General features: G+C 42.5%; 1 protein-coding gene across 2 annotated transcripts in view; it reads right to left on the reverse strand.

Moving 5' to 3' along the window:
* LOC308704806 (lysophosphatidylcholine acyltransferase 1) overlaps positions 1–21,796 on the reverse strand; it is a 51,625-nt gene that overhangs the window by 19,957 nt on the left and 9,872 nt on the right. For both annotated transcript variants that reach the window (XM_081389380.1, XM_081389379.1), the window contains exon 2: positions 758–897. In XM_081389380.1, the coding sequence (XP_081245506.1) occupies positions 758–897 (140 nt within the window). The remainder of the gene's footprint in view (positions 1–757; positions 898–21,796) is intronic.

Genomic DNA, 21,796 nt, shown 5'->3' on the forward strand with positions numbered 1-21,796 from the left:
AGTTCTATTTCAAATAAACATTGTTCTTTTGAACTTTAAATAAATCAAAGAATTCTGAAAAATAAGATGTACCAGTTCCCACAAAAATATGAAGCAGAACAACTGTTTTCAACATTAATAATAATAATTGTTTCTTGAGCAGCAAATCAGCACATTAGAATGATTTCTGAAGCATCGTGTGACACTGAAGACTGGAGTAATGATGCTGAAAATTCAGCTCTGATCACAGGAATAAATTATACTTTTAAAATAGATTGGCATATAACACAATTATTTTAAATTTTGATAATATTTCACAATATTACTGTTTTCACTGTATATTTCTGATCAAATAAATGCAGCCTTGGCCAGTATAAGAGACTTCTTTGAAAAACATCTTACCAAGCCCGAACTTTTGAACAATGGTGTAATAAGTATTAAAGCAGGCATGCTTTCACACTAATTTGAAAAACACTTTTTTTTGGCACTAGCATCCGGTGAAGCAGAAACAGAGAAGCTGCTTGCTGCAATTGTGTTATGCTGGTCCCGTGCATCTCTTGTGTACTGGACATCAACTTCCTGATTTATGAAATAGAGGATATGAAGTCAAATTCATCTCACCACAAACAAATCATAAACACTACAGCAAGATACGAGAAGGAAATATACGAAGAGGGGGTTTTCAATTCTGAATTAGTAATAACTATGCAAACGCTGTAGCTGTTTTGTTGCTGTAGTGTCTATCTGTGATTTGAAATAAAGGAGAGGAGGTCTTTACTTTCTCCATAAGCACTGCGGCTCCACTGTTGTCTCGGAGCGGCCCACGGACGCGATAAAGGCAAACGGCCAGGCCAACAGCATCATGAACGCCGCTATGAAGAGCCGGATGGGGAACACCGTCACTGTCATCAAACCAATCTGCAGAGAAAATGACACACACACACAAACCTTTTAAAGGAACCATTTCTAAACAGCAGAGAAATGGGTCACGTTGCCTGTTAAAGGCTCACAGAGGTCAGATCTTATATAACAGAGTTGATTTTTATAGAAGCCCATTTCCAACACAAATTCTACTCACAAATTATACGAGTGAAAGCATAATTATGACATACATAGCCTACTAAGTTATAATTATGACAAACTCAAAATTATGAAATCACATCAAACAAAATTGTGATTTTGTCAATTTCAAGTTTTTAATTTCAGTTTCAACTTTTTAAAGTAATTTCAACTTAAAAGTAAAAATTATGACATACTTGATAATTCGGACTTTTCATCTTTTGTAAATCATAAATATGACAAGTATGTTCTTGTAAAGTGGCGGAAAAGGGCTTCAATACATTATACTATGCAAACATGAAACTTTCCAGACAAACAAAACTGTCCAGAGTGAAACGAGTGCATGTACTGACAAACATGTCTCAAGTACTTGGTTAGTTACCACCAGAATAGGGATGTTCATTTTTTTTTTCTAACCGACAACCAATGCTTGTTCATTGATCATTAACCATTGAGCGACAAGATTATGTTAACTAGATTCTTTTTTTTGAAAGGGACAAAGCATGTAAATGAACATTAGAATAAAATACAAAATGTAAACAAGCCGGATTATAGCAACATTGCTAATTTACATCCGCAGTCCCTAGGCAGGTACACACAAGAACAGATACTCATCAATACACACACAACACCAACAAAGAGACAAATACCCCAAACACATTATTAAAATTTCTAAGTATAATGTTTACACAACTGATTCGTCATAAGCCACTTTTTCAGATGATATTTAAAACATTGATAAGTGATAAGTAAAACATTGCCTTATTGACTGCAGTAAACTATTCCAATATTTACTCCCCATTACAGATAAAACTGAAAAAAAAAATATATATATATATCATCCAACACTAATTCTATTTGTGTCACCTATGAATGACCAATCAGTTCTAGTATTGCTAACATGACATTGCCGCCAGTTCATTATCAAAATAAAATGGTGAACCAACCATATAAAAAGTTACACTGCTCAATATAAATAGTCCGTAGTAAAATCTGTGCCGTTCAGCGTGAGCACCGGCCCACCGTGGTGTTGTGCCAAGCACATTTTTATGCACGTGAAGGACGATGTTTTACGTGGAAATTGGAATGCAAGAGAAATACAAAGCCTAGTTTACATAATTAAGAATTTAGCATAGATACATCGCAAATATGGAAACATTTGAATTCGTGATGAATGAGAAAGGTAAGCTCGGGTTCTTACCAGAACCAGGAAGTATGACCATATTATCCCAGTTTTGTCAACACTGCATTGGCTCGTAGATGGGCTCCACTCCATATGTCAATGTAATTAAAATGAGTTGTACGCCAAAACTGAATTATCTATTACAGTCTCTCCCAATACAAATACCTCTCTCCTACTTTAAACAGTTTGACAGATTATGTAAGGCTTTTATTTGGAATGGTAAGCGACCTCGGCTCAGATGCATTCTAATAAGCTACAGAGACCTGTTGAGAAAGGTGGTCTAGGCCTGCCTAATATTTATTTTTTTTATTATGCTTTTAGTCTTAGACACCTGGCTCATTGGTCACTTCCTCCTGAGCGAGCCCCTCCTTGGTATATGATCGAACAATCTATCTTGTCTTCGATCTCACTGTTACAGGGTCTGTCCATTAAAGGAAGGAGAGGTGAAAAAACATCCTATTATTTCACACTTGCATGCAGTGTGGTTAAAAATTTCCCGTATGCGAAGCTTTGACCCTTACCTAAATGCTTGTTCAAGCATCTGGTTGAACCCTAAATTGCGTATTAATAAAACCCCCTTTCTATGGAAGGAATGGATTGAGAAGGGTGTCATTATATTAAGCGACCTTTATGAAAATGGTAGTCTGCAGTCATTTGAACTCATACAACACCAGAATGGTATATCTAGATCTCAGTTCCCTTACGAGAACGTTCTCTCGTACTGCGTTGCAAACGCTGTGGGAAAACTCCTTTTCTCGAGAATATTGAAGCCTTTATTTTAAAACGCATTGCTGCAGCACATGCGAGAGCTAGAAGCTCGCGTGAGCGTGCTGATTGGCTTGTGCAAAGCAACTGCACGAACCAATGGCGGATCAGCAGAGGAGCGCGGACCAATCAGGGCGCTTGGCACTCTGCCAGAGTCAAGCGCGCGAAACCGCACGTGACAGAAGAGTATAAATATACAGAGAATCCGCCATTTGACAGATTTTATCTCCTTCAGCTTTCGACTCACCTCGTCGCTGATTCTCTCCAGAGTGAAGCCGCTCGTCGTCGAACAGCCTTCCAGCGGAACTGCTTCGCATCTCGGCGTCTGCCAGCTGAGCGTTTCCCTGTGGCATCCGACGAGTATCCTTTTTCTAACTCAAAAAGAGCATTCTAAGAGAGCAAATCGCTGTTTTCACAGCGCGCAGCGTTGTTGCAAATGCCGCTCACCGTGTGTGATTCATGCGGGGTCTCCCTGCACGCCTCTGACACACACTCCCGGTGTGTTGCCTGCCTCGGTCCTGAGCATGCCGAGGCTAAAGGCGGCTGTCTTCACTGCGACGGAATGCCTGTTGCCACGCTCCGTGCCAGATCTTCCGCCGCCTCGTTGAGTGTTCCCGCCCACCTTCCATCTTCGGCGCCCCGTGAGCCCCGTAGGAAGAAGCGGCGCGACCAGAGGCCTCCTGAACGCGCTCATCTCGACGAATGCACGCCGGGTCTCTCCCCGCACGCTTCGCCCGCGCCTTCATCTCCAGTCCTGTTCTCCCAGAGCGACCAACGCCCCTCTTCTGAAGCGGCAGGTCTCGTCTCTTTCGGTTTATCAGCAGAAGAACTGGACGACGCTGTTTCTATGGCGGCATCTGAAAGTGAGGGTTCGCCGCGGACCCCGCCCCTCTTTCTCAGCTGGATCCCACTGACACTCGAGCGAGCATTGACGCCGAACTCTTCCGTGTCATGTCTCGCGCTGTCGGAGAACTGGGACTCGACTGGCTTTCCCCAGCTGAGCCTACCAAAAGCCGCCTCGACGAATGGTACCTGCCGGGGCGCCAACAGGCCCCTCGTCAGCGTGCCGCCCCCTTTATGCCCGAGGTCCATGATGAGTTCACGAAGAGCTGGCGCGCGGCCTTTTCAGCGCGAACGCGCTCTACAGCCTCTTCAACGCTCTCCACTGTTGACGGCGCTGAAGAGAAGGGGTATGTTTCTCTCCCTCCATTAGAGGAAGCGGTCGCTGCACACTTATGCCCTCCCACTGCTGGGAGTTGGAGGGCTAAAACCGTGCACCCCTCTAAGCCGTGCAGGACTACTTCGGCTCTCGCCAGCCGTGCTTATGCTGCCGCCGGTCAAGCCGCCTCTGCACTCCACGCCATGGCGACCCTGCAGGTGTTTCAAGCTAAGCTCCTCCGCACTATGGACGAGTCTGGCCCGGACCCAGACACCTTCAAAGACCTCAGGAGTGCTACAGATTTGGCGCTGAGGGCCACGAAGACCACTGCTCAACCACTGGGCCGCAACATGTCTAGCCTGGTTGTCTTAGAGCGCCACCTGTGGCTTAACTTAACGGAGATCAGGGACGCTGACAAAACCGCCTTCCTCGACTCCCCAGTCTCTCCATCCGGTCTCTTCGGCCCTTCTGTCAATGGCTTCGCTGATCGCTTCACGGAGGCTCAGAAAGCTTCAAGTGCTATGAGGCACTTCCTGCCCAAGCGCTCTAGCTCGGTCCAATGGCGCCCCAAGAGCACGCCGCGACCGGAAAAGCCCGCGTCTCGGGTTCCCCAGCCCCTCCCAGCGGCTGAAACCACCCGACGCCTGAAGCCTGCAAAACGATTCCCGTTTCCCAAGCGCCAGGGCCCTCGACCGAAGCTCACGCTCGACCACGAGCCCAAGAAGCCGTCCTAACCGGCAGGAAAAGGGGTCTATGTCCCGCCGCGGCCGGACCAGCCCCGAAGATCGTTCGAGTGCTACTCACAGCTCCCTCTTCAGTTCAGGCGGCTGGAGCAGTTGTGTATGCAGAAAATGGGCCAGTCACATGTTACGCACCCCTGCACCCAAACGCTGTTTTAACAGCGACCCACACAGAGCACAAAACGAGCAAAATTTCTCCCCTGACCTCATATCAGTTCGAGCCCCCGTCTCTGGGCGTTCCAGATATTATGAGGCCTCTGGCTCTTCGGGCTCTAGCCTGGCAGGCTATCCCAGGAGTTTCAGAATGGGTGATAAACATCATAAAGCACGGCTACTCGCTTCAGTTTGCACGCAGACCCCCGCGCTTTCGCGCTGTGGTTCAAACCTCGGTCAGCAGCACACTGTGTCATGTCCTCCGCACCGAAGTGTTAAGTCTGCTAGCAAAAGGGGCTATCGAGAAGGTTCCTCCTTCTCTAAGCGAGTCAGGCTTTTACAGCCGTTACTTTCTCGTTCCGAAGAAAGACGGCGGCCTGAGGCCCATTTTAGATCTCAGACATCTGAACAAGGCTCTCATGTCACGGCCGTTCAGGATGCTCACGACCAGACATATACTGGCGCAAATTCGCCCAGGCGACTGTTTTTTCTCAGTAGATCTGAAAGACGCTTACTTTCACATTCAAGTGAATCCCCACCACAGGCCATTCTTGAGATTCGCCTTCGAGGGGCAGACATACCAGTACACGGTTCTACCGTTTGGACTGGCACTGGCACCTCGTACATTCACGAAGTGCATGGATGCAGCTCTCTCCCCCCTGAGACAGCGGGGAATGCGCATTCTAAACTACCTCGACGACTGGCTCATTCTGACTCAGTCAGAGGCGGAGTCACATACTCACAAAGCCTGCTCTATCGATTCAGCGGCTCGCCGCATCGTTCACAGAGGGCTCTCATGCACCCCTCAGAACGTTTCAGAGGATCCTTGGCCTTATGGCCTCAGCATCATCAGTACTCCAACTAGGCCTACTGCGCATGCGTCCTCTTCAGCTATGGCTAGCACCTCAGGTGCCACCCCACGCCTGGCACTCAGGCCGATTGATTATCAAGGTGGATCAGCGCTGTGTTCAAGCCCTGGCCCCTTGGACGAACGCCAGCTGGTTTCAGCAGGGCGTGAGTATGGGGGTGGTCTCCAAGAGGAGGGTGATTTCAACAGACGCTTCCAACTCAGGTTGGGGAGCCCTGTACGAGGGCAGGCCTGCCTCCGGCCTCTGGTCGAGCTCGGGGAGACGCCTACACATCAACTGCCTCGAAATGAGGGCAGTTTTTCTGGCCCTGAAAACCTTCCTCCCATACCTGGCTGGACACCACGTTTTGGTCCGGACGGACAACATGTCAGTGGTATCTTACATAAATCGCCAGGGCGGCCTCAGGTCCCGCATCCTGCTTGCCATAGCCACCCAGCTACTGTTATGGGCTCACACCAATCTGCGCTCGCTCAGGGCAGCTCACGTGCCGGGCACGTTGAACAGGGGAGCAGACATGCTCTCTCGGGGCAAGGTTCCCCCAGAGGAATGGTCTCTCCACCCGCAGACGGTTCTCCTACTTTGGGAGGTCTTCGGGAAGGCAGAAGTAGATCTCTTCGCCTCAGAAGACAATTGTCACTGCCCAATCTTCTTTTCAAAGAACAAGGATGCGTTGGCCCACGACTGGCCCAACCTCCCCCTCTATGCTTTTCCTCCGGTCTCGATGCTCCCTCAGGTCATCGAACGGATCAGAGACACGAAATGCGCAGTGCTCCTGATAGCTCCCCTCTGGCGAACCCAATCTTGGTTCCCGGAGCTGATACGGCTGTCTGTGACAGACCCTTGGCCAATCCCAGTGAGGCGCGACCTCCTGGCTCAGGCCAACAGGACCATCTGGCATCCCCGTCCCGATTTGTGGGCCCTACACGCTTGGCCACTCAACGGGTACCCCAGGACCTCCCAGAGGGCATCCTGAATACGATCAAGGAGGCTAGAGCTCCGTCTACCAGACGCCTCTACCACCATAAATGGTCAGTGTTTTCCAGCTGGTGTTTAGCTCGAAACCTCAACCCACACACTTGTGAAGTACCAAGAGTGTTATCCTTTCTCCAAGAGATGCTGGATGCGGGTCGTTCCCCCTCCACTCTCAAGGTATATGTAGCAGCCATTGCTGCACAGCATGTATTGGAAGCCGGAGCCTCCTTAGGAAAATGCGACCTTATAGTTCGCTTCCTTAAGGGCGCCAGAAGGCTTAACCCGCCTCGGCCGCCATCTGTCCCAGCCTGGGACCTTTCTTTGGTTCTACGGGCTCTTAAGGGACCTCCCTTTGAACCACTTCAGTCAGCCGACCTAAAACCTCTCTCCCTGAAAACCGCCCTGCTTTTGGCACTGGCGTCAGTCAAGAGAGTAAGTGACTTACAGGCGCTCTCTACTAGCGCTTCCTGTCTAGAATTCGGCCCCAATGACTCTAAGGTCATCCTTAGGCCAAGACATGGATATATTCCTAAGGTGCTCTCAACTCCGTTCAGAGCCCAGGTTATTTCTCTGTCAGCTCTTCCCGCTTCAGAAGAGTTCAGTGATGCTCTCACACTCTGCCCTGTCAGAGCTTTGAGAATTTATTTAGAGCGTTCAGCCTCTTTCAGACAGTCTGAACAGCTTTTTGTTTGTTTCGGGGGCCGAACCAAAGGTCTTCCCGTCACGAAGCTCACGCTGTCTAAATGGATAGTGGATGCCATTGCTCTGGCCTACACCTCACTGGGCCTTACATGTCCCATAGGTGTTAGAGCTCACTCCACGAGAGGCGTCGCCTCCTCGTGGGCCTGGTCGAGTGGTGTTCCTATCGAGGACATTTGTGCGGCGGCCGGATGGTCCGTCCCGTCCACATTTGTGAGATTTTACAACCTAGAAGTTCCTGCTCTGCAGGCACGAGTTCTCTCTATCTAAGCTCTGGCTCTGCGGACCCAGGCTAGTTTTGACATTCCTTCTGGCACATTCGTGCGATGACCGGCTAGTCCGTTTCGTCCACATCTGTGAAACATTACAACCCAGAAGTCCCTGCTCCGCAGGTACGAATTCTCTCTATCTAGGCCCTGGCTCTATGGACCCAGACTAGTTACGGAAATACCTATGTAGGTATTTATGCGGCGGCCGGCTGGTCCGTTCCGTCCGCATCTTTAAACCTCTATAACTTATGGTACCTGCCTTGCAGGCATGAGTTGTCTCTATCTAACGCTGGCTCTGTGGACCCAGACTAGTTTTGACTCAGACACTGGTTGTCATCTTGAGTTGTGGGACTCTTAAGACTGGCCCTTGGCCCAGCTTTTATCTGTTTGGATTAGGGGTGTGACGATAACCGCATCACCGCAATATCGCGTTGATGAGATGCCTACCGCGGTGTGAGGTCATCACCGCACGTTTTTTTTTTTTTTTTTTGCTGAAAGTTACTGGAGTGCATGTGTGATATGGACTATAAACACATTCATATTTTGCTTATATAATTTACTGTATTCTGCGAGTCCCATTTTCAAGGGTTTCTGGAGAAAAAAAACGGTTCCTGTGCAAGGGAGGGAGTCGAGGAACAGTCCGTTAAACATAGCCTATGGGGGATTTATTTTTTTGTGTGTGTCTGATTATTATTAATTAACTGCTAGGTTTTGTGATGTTTACAGATAATGTTCAATTAAATACAAACAAACACAGGAATAAAAGACAAGCATAACGTAAACAGTTGGAGTTAGATTTTAATTGCAAGTAGCGATCTCTCTTATATGGTAGGCTATAGGAAATAACAGTTGACGGCGCTAGCCGAATGATTAAAAAAATAGCCACGAATCTAGTGTCTAAGCCAAATACTGTGTCGCCTTTGAGGCAGGTGACAATTAAGGGGAAGCCGGTGAATTTGGACAAGGCGCACAAAAGTATCCGTCTCATGAGGAAATACCACTAACCAATAACTAGACCACATCTTAGAAAAATGAACCGTCCTGTGGCGTTTGCAGGACTTAAGTGCAGCACACCTACCTTAGGTCGGCGACACACTGGCTGCGTGGCGTGTCCGTTTTTATTTCGGCTCCCATGTTAACAGGTTAGAGCTTGAGAGCGTGAGACGCGCTTCTCAGTTGCGGCACGAGCCGCGCTGAAAACGCGTGCATGCCAGAAATAGAACCAACGCCTATTTTTCACGCGACACGCAAGCCTGTTGGAAGCGTTTCCTGGAAAAATATAATAGGAAAAGATGTTTGTATGTCATTTTGACATGAATACATATTAATAAATTACATTTTGATGTTTGAAAGTTAAGGTTTTGACATAAATGTAGATATAAATGTAATAAAAAAAATATTATCGATTTTCAAATATTGCACCTGTCAATACAGTACGAAATATTCTGTAGCCTATTTTGCCGTCAATACTGCCGAGTGCCGACGCTGTCTTTGCTGCTATATATTTATGTTTAACGTTAAGTAGCCTAGGCCTAGGCCCACAACTCTCTCCCCATATGTCGAATATATCACCAATGAGGCTTATATGTCACCTAGCAGCAGCAGCGCTGTTTCTGGTGTGCAAAGACATAGAAAAAGACACGCAACTGACACGCAACAGAAACGCCACACTCACACCACACAGCCAGTGTGTCGCCGGCCTTAAGACTACCTAATTAATAGTTAATTATTAATATTTACAATTTAATATAAATGTTAATTTGTTTATTTTTTAATAAAGAATACTGCTTTATGATTATTCATTTCCATTGTCATTTACAAGCTACATGGTCTTGATCGCGTCTGCAGTGTGTGATGCGGCCTCGGGTGATTTTTTGGTGTCGGTTAACCGCCAAACCGCGATATTTGTTGCTTCTTCACCGCGGTAAGAAAAAATCCCATACCGTCACAGCCCTAGTTTGGATATCTAAGGGCCCGAAGATTCGGTCTCTTTATCCTGGGCTATTCTGTACTTCCTGGAGCTCTCGGTGAGTCAGATTGGCCAAAGACGACAAGCACGGCGTTTTAAATAGTGTTCCCACAGCGTTTGCAACGCAGTACGAGAGAACGTTCTCGTAAGGGAACGTACTTGGTTACTTACGTAACCTCGGTTCCCTTAGAGATAAGGGAACGAGTACTGCGTTGCCTTGCCGTGCTATTGTCTCTTATGGCAGGTGTCTTTTCGCTTCAGTCGATTTAAACCTGTCAAATGGCGGATTCTCTGTATATTTATACTCTTCTGTCACGTGCGGTTTCGCGCGCTTGACTCTGGCAGAGTGCCAAGCGCCCTGATTGGTCCGCGCTCCTCTGCTGATCCGCCATTGGTTCGTGCAGTTGCTTTACACAAGCAAATCAGCACGCTCACACGAGCTTCTAGCTCTCGCATGTGCTGCAGCAATGCGTTTTAAAATAAAGGCTTCAATATTCTCGAGAAAAGGAGTTTTCCCACAGCGTTTGCAACGCAGTACTCGTTCCCTTATCTCTAAGGGAACCGAGGTTACGTAAGTAACCAAGTACGTTTTTTTACAACTATACAACTATTATTTACAGTTACGACATTTACTTTGTACTACTTCTGGGTCTAGTTCACAGCTTCCTGAGTCAGCAGATGTACACTGCATGGTAATTTCGGCATATGGGAAGGGTCATGAAGCATCAGTGTACTATTCCTGGTTGATTCAAAGTCTTGGTGATGGAGCTTTATTAGCTCTTAAGAAAATATGGGAAAGAGATCTGAATCTGATATTCAATAAAAAATGTCAAAACGGCATCTAGGGATGCAAAGATACGCCTTATACAGTTTAAGATCGTGCACCGGTTTTACTGGACTCCTAGACTGTATAGACTTGGGTTAAAAGATACACCATATTGCTGGAGGTGTAAAACTGAGGATGGAGGTTTAACTCATGCTCTGTGGTCTTATACAAAAATTCAGGATTTCTGGAAAAAAGTTCATGAACACATTTGCACAGTTTTGGACACTCATATTTCACTATGTCCTCAATTGTTTATATTAGGTGGGTGGACAGATAATGAAATAAGAGACAAACACATAATGCACTGGGTACAAACCAGTTTAATGATTGGCAGACAAATAATTCTTAGGAGTTGGAAGTCGGAGGAGGCCCCTTCTTTTCAGGAATGGATAACATAACTAGGTAGAGTGTCAGCATTTGAAAAAATGTCTTATAAACAGACTGATAAAGTAAATCTATACTATAAGAAATGGTCCAGATACTTAACTTATTTGGAAAAGGGGCAGTAATAATTGCGTAGGAATCATGCTCACACTCGAAAGTGTAATTTGATGGTATGTATGTATGCTATTATTTTCTTATTCCTGACTATTGTATGCCGGACGTCTTAATTGTACTTAATTGTATAGTCAAGTTGTGACCAAGTCGGGGGGAAGGGTTGGGGGTTATAGGAGTAAAAATGTTGATTCTGTACAGATGTATTGTGATGTATTCTGGAAAGTTTCTGAGAATCAATAAAAAACTGTTAATCTAAAAAAAAAAAAAAAACACTGCATTGGCTCCTTATTAAACATTGTAATTTTAAAATATTGCTGATTTATTACAAAGCACTAAATGGTTTAGCTCCCCAGTACTTGAGCGAGCTCTTAACGCATTATAGTCCTTCACGTCTATTGCAATCTCAAAACTCTGGCCAGTTGATAATACCTAGAATATCAAAATCAACTATTTAGCACCTTTTCCTATTTAGCACCTAAACTCTGGAACAGTCTTCCAAACATTGTCCAGGAAGCAGACACACTCTGTCAGTTTAAATCTAGACAAAAAACACATCTCTTTAACCTGGCATACACATAGAAAATTATACATTCCTATTATTCAGATCAGTTAAATGATTATTAGGCTGCATAAATTAGGTCAGCCGGAACCGGGAACACTACCTATAACACCCGATGTACTCGTTACATCATAAGAAGAATGGCATCTATGCTAATGTTAGTGTGGAAGAAATTTAATGTTATATATGTTTGCATTTTCTTATATTCATAGAAAGTTCGAAACAAACTTAGAATGATGACTTGACAAAAAATACTGTATGACTAAATGTATGACAGAGACAGAGGGACTCTATTCAAGGGTAGAATATGATAAACAAGTCTAAACAATGTGTTAATTATGGCTGAGACATATCTTCATTTAGCCTCGAGAAATAACCTTGGGGGAGTCAGGACTATAAAGGAAGGAAGGATGCCCTCCTCTCGTTGTCACACTCAGCAGCCACTTTGTATGACTGTATGATTGCTGACCTTTCCTTGCAAGGGAATAAATAATAATAATCTTTAAAGACAATTGTTACATGTTTGTCTCTTACTCAGTAATAGAAAATTGTGTGCCACCACATTAGTTTGCTAGTTCACTGTTTACTCCAGAGCGGCTATAGCCTATATATAAATGAACTAAATTAATAACTTTTTTAACTTTTTCTTCTGGAAACAAACTTGTTTGCATTATTTTCCTGTTATCTCTGTAAAGCTGCTTTGCAACAATCTGTATTGTAAAAAGCGCTATATAAATAAATGTGACTTGACTTGACCAGAACGCATTAAAAGTTTTCTGTTTCCGGATGAAAATGGTGTTGTGTAAGTGGCCCCTAAGTTAATAACTAATGATTATTACAATGGAAATGAATCAATCAAAAACTAATTAAACGTTTTATTAAATGTTAATTCAATCTATTAAAGTCCCCCTGTAGTCAATAATTTTATACCTTAAAACTAATCTTTGATCACCAATATGACATTTAAATGTTTTTTCCTGTGAAAAGTTTTTCTTCATGCCTTAATATAGCTTGAATGTAACTCTACCCCCTTGCTTCATTAAAATGCTAATTAGTCTCCGCCTCCAATCACACAAGCTCTGATCCACTCGATCAACTTTACTGTAGTATGCGCTGCACGTGGAAATGAAATACTGGTTTAATTCAGTCATACATGTTTGAAACAGAAACTGATTCAGAAGAAGAAGAGGAAGAATAAATTATACAGGGTCATCTACAAGTCGATGAATCAGAATGGTAATGCCTTTTATGTATTGCTCTATACAATGTCAGACACATAACGGTAATTAATATGATTAGCCTTTTGCTTGACTAAGTTATCAATGAGCTAATAATGTGTTGCTAATGTTAGGCTTGTAGCATATGGACAAAATCACGATGACTTATTCAAAGCTTCAGAAAGCTTTTAACCTATTGGACTCATTGGACTCTGTAAATCACAGTCCTAGCGCCAATGAGTCTGGATCAAACTGCTCCATTGACACGTTAGTGTCATGGTAGAGATAAAACAGAAACACCTCCAAACTCCTTCGTGAGCTTCAAAAAGATGGTAATCACCTCAACTCCCCTCTCACAGAAAGCAAGAAGTCCAGGTGGCATGGAGAGACCTCTCAGAGACGCCCCAATACACATACACAAACATTCTTTGCATTTAACTCAGAATATAAGACATTCCAAAATGTATATGATATATTCCTGTGTGTATGTATGTTTCCCACCTCATATTAGCCTAGTTATGATTTTCTAGTTGTGTTAGTTGAACTAAGTGCTAATAAAAGAATAAGAATGTAGGCCTATCTCTACTTTTGTATCTTCCAGACATGTCTATCTTGGTATTAAAACTCTCGGTTTGCCTTAGCTAAATATATAGTAGGTTACAATAAAATGTATTATACTATGTTTACCATCCTTTGGAGTAGAAGTGACAAATTCTGACACCATCATAAAGCATGCAAATTAGGCTGTCAGAAAGAGACAAAGAAACTCTCTCCCGCTCAAAGTTTTCTGAGAGTAATTGGTCAGTTCACCCAAAAAAGGTGTGGACTAATGGCTGATTTATACTTCTGCGTCGGACCTACGCCGGAGTCTCTACGCTGTAGGCAACGTGTTGGTTATCATTTATACTTCTACATCGTTGTCCGCGTTGACGCGCACAGAGGGAGCATGTGAAATCCGAGGGAGCGGTCCTAGCAGACCAATCACAGCGCTTGCGTCCACGTAGAGTTGACGTGTTGTTACATTTTTGGAGAGGTGCACGTCAGGGTACGCCGAAGGGTACGCGCGCTACACACAGCCTACGACGTAGCTACGGCGTAAGTTCGACACAGAAGTATAAATTGGGCTTAAGCTTTCCTTAAAGGACGATGACGGCGGCTCATCATCTCTCTCCGAGTTTTGTTTTGTGTCTTACCTCTGCCTATAGAGCTGGTAAGTCCCGCCCATCCGTAAAACCCAAAGTGGACCTCTAGGTTGAAAAATCGTCAATGCAAGTGAATGGGAGAAAATAATTATTTTCTGGTCCCGTTTGAATTGTGCCATGAATGTGAACATATGTTGTCTGTGAATTTTTTTATATAATTTTTCATGTTATGAGTTTGACAGTATATGGTATGATTCTTCGGCTAGTAGTTGTGGAAAAGACATAACGAGAAGACTACATGTCGCCTATGTGACGTCACCCCATAAAGTTGACTTACCCGTGGTTTTCGCCAACCTCAACGATTTTGTCCTCTCCCTGAAAGAAGGCGGTGGGACACAGCCATGTTTAGTGGTGACGTTTCAAACGTGTCGAAAGCAGTTGTAGTCCACAAAGTGCTCTCACACAAAGTCTAACCGTATCAAATTTCTACCCGCTAAATTGTAGCATTCTTTACACGAAAAATTATATTAAAAATTCACAGACAACATATGTTCACATTCATGGCACAATTCAAACGGGACCAGAAAATAATTATTTTCTCCCATTCACTTGCATTGACGATTTTTCAACCTAGACGTCCAGTGGGGTTAGCGGAAGGGGCGGGACTTACCAGCTCTATAGCCTATCTGCATATTTATAATTGATTATAATTCGTTGTAGTTAATTATCTATATAGAGATACAAATACATGGGCTATGTATTCCCTTTTTGGCCGAAAAATGTGTAGGTAATAATTGATCATAACCAGTATGATTAATTATTATAATTAATTTTTTTATTGTGAGATTAACATTCTTTTTGGCCTAGCAAACTTTGTAGTTTTTTTTCATATGCTGTTGCAACAACTGGTAACGTTAGAAAAACTACAACACCGCACCGGATCTAGCTAGACCGGGCCCAAAACAACAGGCACGCCACACACACTTGTTTGGGCTTGCGAGCCGGCCAAAGAGTAGTAGGCTAACGTTACGTTTTGAGTGGATGGCGAGCGCGAGACGCCGAAATGGATGGCAATAAGATTCTGAATGGAAAGTTTACTTTTAAAAAGTTGCCAAATGGTTCCATTGACAAGACCAAAGTGATTTGTGTGTGTTGTCGTTGTAAACTGAGCTATCATCGCAGCACGTCCAGTCTGAAACACCACTTGATGGCCAAGCACACAGCTGATGCGAATTCTCTGATGCGATTATTTGCTGTGTGAATGACTGCTTCAATTGAGAATGTTAGTGTGAAATTGAACACTACAGTATGCCAATGTTGTTTTCAATAAAAAAAACCATTTGCACAAAGCAAGCCGATCCACTTTTCCATGTTGATAAGAGCATTAAAATGAGAAAAAAAATAATGGGACAAAAATAAATCAAGGGACATTTAGAATAGATAAAAAGGTGTGATTAATTGCGAGTTAACTATGACATTAATGCGATTAATCACAATTAAATATTTGAATCGTTTGACAGTATATTATTAATTATATATTCCCTTTATAATAGCTAATTCGCTACAGGCTATACAAACCCTGTTCCCGTTGGCCATCTCAAAGTCAGACAGCGAAATCAAACTGTGTTTCTGAGACTGTCTTTGGTTCACTGGACAAAATACTCAGCAATGGCGTTGACTTTTCACATGTCTTGTCTTAAAGCATATTAAAAACACCACATAGACAAAAACCACATTAAAAAAATATATATATTTTCACCACAGTGGGTCTTTTTAATGTCCCTATCAGCAACAGTGTGCTGATTTGTTATAGGGGTGGGGGGACATTTAAGCTTTTTTAAATGTTAAAGTAATTTAACACTGATTTGATATGAAACAGTTGATTTAACTGACTAAAACATTTGCAAGAGTTACTTGTATTTGTGAGAAACCTGTATTTTCCACAGAGAAGGCTGTTGGCAAATTGTGTGATTGACACCAGGGAACCATAATATCTGCTATGGTTGATATATTTAGTTAAAATCTATACCTCCATAGATTTAAGGTCAGATGCCAAGACAAGACAGAGACATTAAGACATCTTACAGATCGTCCATGAGGAGGTGTGACATGGGACGCATTCAACAGATTACAACACAAACAAATAAAAGCTTTATTCTGCCCTCAATCCTAAAGTGACCAGGCTGATCCGCCACCTTATCAAATAGAAACACGTCTTATCAGCGGAGGTGTATTATGGGATATCTCCAGTCAATATTTATCTTGCTCTTATCAGCACTCCGCTGCATTTGCACACTGATAGCTTTCAAAGTGACCAATTAACAACACTAGTGCTGTGAGCGCTGGAAGATATTAATGGTTTCCAATGAGCCGCTTTGTTTGAGTTGATCACAGACCAACAGGCTGCCAAATCCCATATCAGTGAGTAAAAGCGTGGGATGAGTGTGCGCTAAAAATACATGGCGAGAGATCAGGAATCAAAGATTTTGCTGATTCCACCAGCTTAATGCTGGAAACAAAAACAAAACTGCTGTCCAGCTGTGAGCTCCTTAGTGATGTCATTTACTCACCTTACAACTCGTATTTGTTTTTCTGTAGAGCACAAAAGGAGAGTCTTTGATGAATCAAACAACTCAAGCAGTATAACACTGATTAATGTAGTTGTTGAACACCAGAGCTCGACGACGTGAGCATTTCACATTTGCAACTAAAAGTAGATTTGACCTAAGACAAAGGCTTTTTTAATGCATACTGGAGCATAAGAAACAACATTTATGGGACAGTTCGTATCAGACTGTATTACCGATCTAATGTTACTGAAATGTGAGATTGGCAGTGAGATTTTGGTATTTCCCCATTCAAGTAAATTGGCAGATGCTTTTATCCAAAGAGACTAGGGCTGGGCGATATGTATTTTTTATTATTATTATTGATAATCGCCTTAAAAAAAATATTGCAATATCCAATTATGTCGTCATTCAGAACCCTGCCCCCGCCAGAGACAACACTGCCGACATACACCGTAAACACACATCATGTTGAGTTTGGCTGCACTTTATCTAATTGATAGCCTGTGATTAAAATGTTAAAGGTTTAGCTTAAACTAAAATAAAACGCAACTTTGCTGTTATGTTAGTGTTGCTAATATTTACACACTGTTCTTATAAAATTTGTGTTTGGAATGAATTTCGTTTTATGAATACAATTGAACAGAACTTAATTTTAAGTTCATGGTGAAGGTGGTCATTCTGGTGGTGACTGTTGATGTTAAATAGCAATGTGTCTTAAGATCCGGTGTTTCTCTTTCTTTTTTGGTTTATCGCACACATATTTCATGATGATAATGGTTTAATTTCCTTAATTATAACATGTATAACCACTGTTTTTAAACTTGTATTCAAGCTATAACATATTTGTTACTTGTCTAAAACCAGGGATTAAAATCTAATTGGTTTGTTCTGCATGAGCAAAAAGGTTTTACTCATTCAAGAGCAGTGAGTGATTTCTTTGTCTTTTGTTGTTTGATTAACAATAAAACAGACAGCAGCAGGAATATTAGGCTAATGTCACTAAGAAAATGCATGGATCCCGTGACGGTTTTGTCCACGTTTGTTCCAAACCTGTATTCATTTCTTTCTTGTGCTGAACACAAAAGAAGATGTTTCGAAGAATGTGGCTAACCAGACAGCTGCTGTTCCCCATTGACTACCATAGTAGGAAAATATACTATGAGAGTCACAGGGGATCAGCAACTGTTTAGATACCCAGATTCGTCAAAATAACTTATTTCAACAGAAGAAATTTTAGTTTTATACATTTTGTGGCATCTTCATTTTTAGTTAAAAGTGTTCCGTGGCACAATATGCACTTCATACTTTGCTAATAAATTGGAATGAAAGTTTTTATTTTTCTGCCGAGTTATCAATATAATGTGTTACATATACCAGAATACCTAAGCTGGTACACAGCAAGTTGTATTTTCAGCTCTATTATCTTTTACAATTTTTTTTTTTTTTTTTTTGTATTGCAATATATCGCAATATGTATCATATCGCATATATCGTGATCTATCATATCGTGACACATGTATCACGATATGTATCGAATCGTAAGGCCCTTGCTGATACCCAGCCCTAGTAGACACGATTGATCAGAAGAAATTTGTCAACACGAGATTTTGGACTATCGTCTTGATTGCAGTTACATTCACCTGACATTGCTGCGTTGCGCGGTCACGAAAGCTTATCGTTTGAAAGCGTTTTTAAAGGTCCCGTTGCATGCGATTTCATGTTTCAAACTTTAGTTAATGTGTAATGTTGCTGTTAGAGCATAAATAATATCTGTAAAATTATAAAGCTCAAAGTTCAATGCCAAGCGAGATATTTTATTTAACAGAAGTTGACTACAAAAAACGTCTCGATTGGACTACACCCCTCTACATCCTGCATTAGTGACATCACCAGAACCGTTTCTTGACTAACCTCCGCCCACAGGAATGCTCCCTCAACTCTACTGGCTACTTGCGCACTTCTTATAACTTAGCCTACTGTGTTTACTCAGCTCTTACGGTGATTTTCTGAAGTAAAACTGACGCTTCATCTTTTGTGTGATGTACAATAAACTTTATTAAACTCATCAGTACATGTTTGATCATCATTCAGACAGCAGACTTGTAGGCTATTAATAAATAATGGATACACAGCCTACAAGCAGATGACAAATACGTTATAATAACCGTAATTAAACTACTAAACCATACCTGATTCATCTCTATACAGCACTCTGACTCTGTAGGCATTATTGTCCGACTCGAAATGAACGCCGTTACTGAGAGTTTCTGATATTATCATCATTCCGTGAGATGAATTTTTCCTGACAGACTGAGCACGAGCTCATGAAGCTCCGCCCCCTGTGTCGTCCAGCAGCACCTCATTTGCATTTAAAGGGGACACACTGAAACGGCTCGTTTTTCTGAGCCCCAAAAAATGTCAATTTAAACATGCTGTAAAAAATGATCTGTTGGGTATTTTGAGCTAAAACTTCACATACACACTCTGGGGACATCAGAGACTTATTTTACATCTTGTGAAAAGGGGCATAGAACGGGACCTTTAAGCATAGCGGTTTAAAAACAGGTGCTTTTAAACCGTTGACACACAATTAGCAGCGAAAGAGAACTCATTTCAGTCTATGCACGTGCTCTCTAATCGGGGTGCTCCAATTGATTGGCCGATAATCGATTTGGGAAGATTGATCGGCGGTCTCTGTAAAGGCCGATCTCATAAACCGATCTCATGCTGATGACACATACAGATGCGCGTCTGCAGTAAGTTCTGGCATGACATGCAGCGGTACCGTCTCAATGTCTTTAATAAAAACAAATGTATATTTATTTTACACAGTAAACCCTACTAGTGCTAGAAATTTTTCAGGTAGGTCTATTTCATTTGTTTATTTGTTCTATTGTAGTTTGCTTTCTTTGCTCTTTCTTTATCACCGTTTACTTGTCTTCAGAGAGATTTTTTTTTAGGCTAGTATTACTTTTTTAAATGATATTGGAAATTGAGATAAGAATTATGACATTTCAATGCTATCAACAAATTTGATATCATAAAAACCTTAAAAGCAAAAATAACTATATAGCGATTTATTGATTTGATATATGTATCAAATTTAACTGAAATATAAAAATCTTACTGTATCGATCGGCTTATGCTCAAGCCATTAATGACTTGGAAGATGAAGGCATTTGTATTTTCCCCTTAAAGAAATCCTTATAAAAAGTACCATAATAATGGTATCAGATGATATTTTGGAAAAATATATTTGTCTTTTTTTCCTTACAATGAAACTCCAATATTGTTTGGACCCAATCTTTTTGTGTGTCCAACAGAATCAAGAAGTTTACACTGGTTAGGAACAACATCAGGACAGGGTGTAAATGATGAGTAAATTATGACAGTAAATGTCTTTTTTGGGTACATCCTAGGCTGACCACTATTAGTTGTCTTGAAGTGAAGACTCATTCTGCATCATCTGAAACCCATGAGTCATTTCCTCCACACAACGTCTCACAGTGCTGTGAGTGTTTCCTCCTGCTCGGTTCACGCTCATCACTCAGTGAGTCTGTCAAACCTGTCAAGCATGCAGGTGACGCCACCTGTGCTGAAGCCACCTCAAACTGAGATAGATCCACATATCGACATGAAGAACCATCTGGTGTCCCTGTGGAATCAACCACCTGGAGCAGAAAACCAAAATGACAGTGGAAACTATACCTGCACGATTAACAGGGAACTACACTGCGACCAAAACGGTCGCATATGCGACCTTTTGAAATGCCATTGCGACCATAATTTTTAATAGGTCGCAAATGTATCACTGAATTTTTTTTTTATTTACCTCATGTTTTAGGCAATATGCTATGATTTACTATGGGCATTTATTAAAACAGAAATGTGTATTTTAAAAATACGTTTTATAATGTGCTCTGAGCATTCAACACATCAAGTTGGCTTCAGCCCCGCGACCCCCCCGCCCCCCGGAATGGTATAGGCGCAGGCTAACATTGATTTAAAAACAAACACCTCTCAGACACACGCAGCAATCGCATATCTCAACATATCCTACAATCTTCACGTGTTGAAATGAAGCGGACAATTGACTCCTTTTTTAAGAAGGGAAGTTCAAGTGTAACAGAACCATCACTTGATGTCGATTCGACATGTCAAACGGAGCGAGTAAGCGGAGTGAGTGAGAATGATGAGGCTCAGAAGGATTCGTCAGGAAAAGCACACGCGGGAAAAACGATACGGACATATGAATTTCGACATCAGTGGCTCGAAGAATACCAGTGGTTAAGGTACCAAGACGGAGCAATGCACTGTGTGTACTGTAAATTCTGTGGGCCTTCAATTGCAGGACTGTCCAAATTTGTAACTGCGTCAAAACAATTCAAACACGAATCATTGAAGCTTCACAATGACAGTATGAAGCACGCGAAGTGTAGAGACAGGTACATATCCCGTGACGCAGCTGCACTCCCCACTGCATTTCGGCGTCAAGATTTAGCAAACCGAGCAAGTGAGGAATCTGAACTGATAATTAAGTTCAATGTAGCTTATAATATAGCCAAAGAGGAAATGCCTTTCACCAAATTTAAATCGCAAATTATTCTTTTGAAGAAGAACGGGGTGGCCATTAATCCAACTTACGCTAACCACAAATCATGTGCTGAATTTATTGGAGTAATCTCAGACACTCTCAAGCAAAAGACCTGTGCCAAAGTTTCATCGACCCAGTACTTGTCATTCATGATAGACGGCGATACCGACGTCTCCACGAAAGAGTGTGAAATTGTTTATGCTCGAGTCATTGAAAAGGGAAGACCTTCCAACATCCTCATTGGCCATATTGAGGTTCAACATGCCCATGCAAAAGGTAATTTTCATTACTCATATACATTGATTTATGTAGGCCTACTGTACAATTCTAAAAAGCAGTAAAACACTACATTTTTTTTTTTTATCTTAGGTATTTATGCTGCAACTAAGGCAGCCTTTACTGGTCTTGGGCCACAATGTGTGGACTGGCTTGACAAGACAGTATCTATGGGGGCAGACGGTGCTGCTGTTAACCTGGGCCACAAAGGGGGAGTAATATCCCTCCTACAAGCAGATGCTGGAGACTTTACCATCCCGTTTCACTGTATGCCTCACAGGTACACTCTAGTACAATT

Source organism: Scardinius erythrophthalmus (genome assembly GCF_964197995.2).
Source record: "Scardinius erythrophthalmus genome assembly, chromosome: 16".
In the NCBI taxonomy this organism is placed as follows: domain Eukaryota; kingdom Metazoa; phylum Chordata; class Actinopteri; order Cypriniformes; family Leuciscidae; genus Scardinius; species Scardinius erythrophthalmus.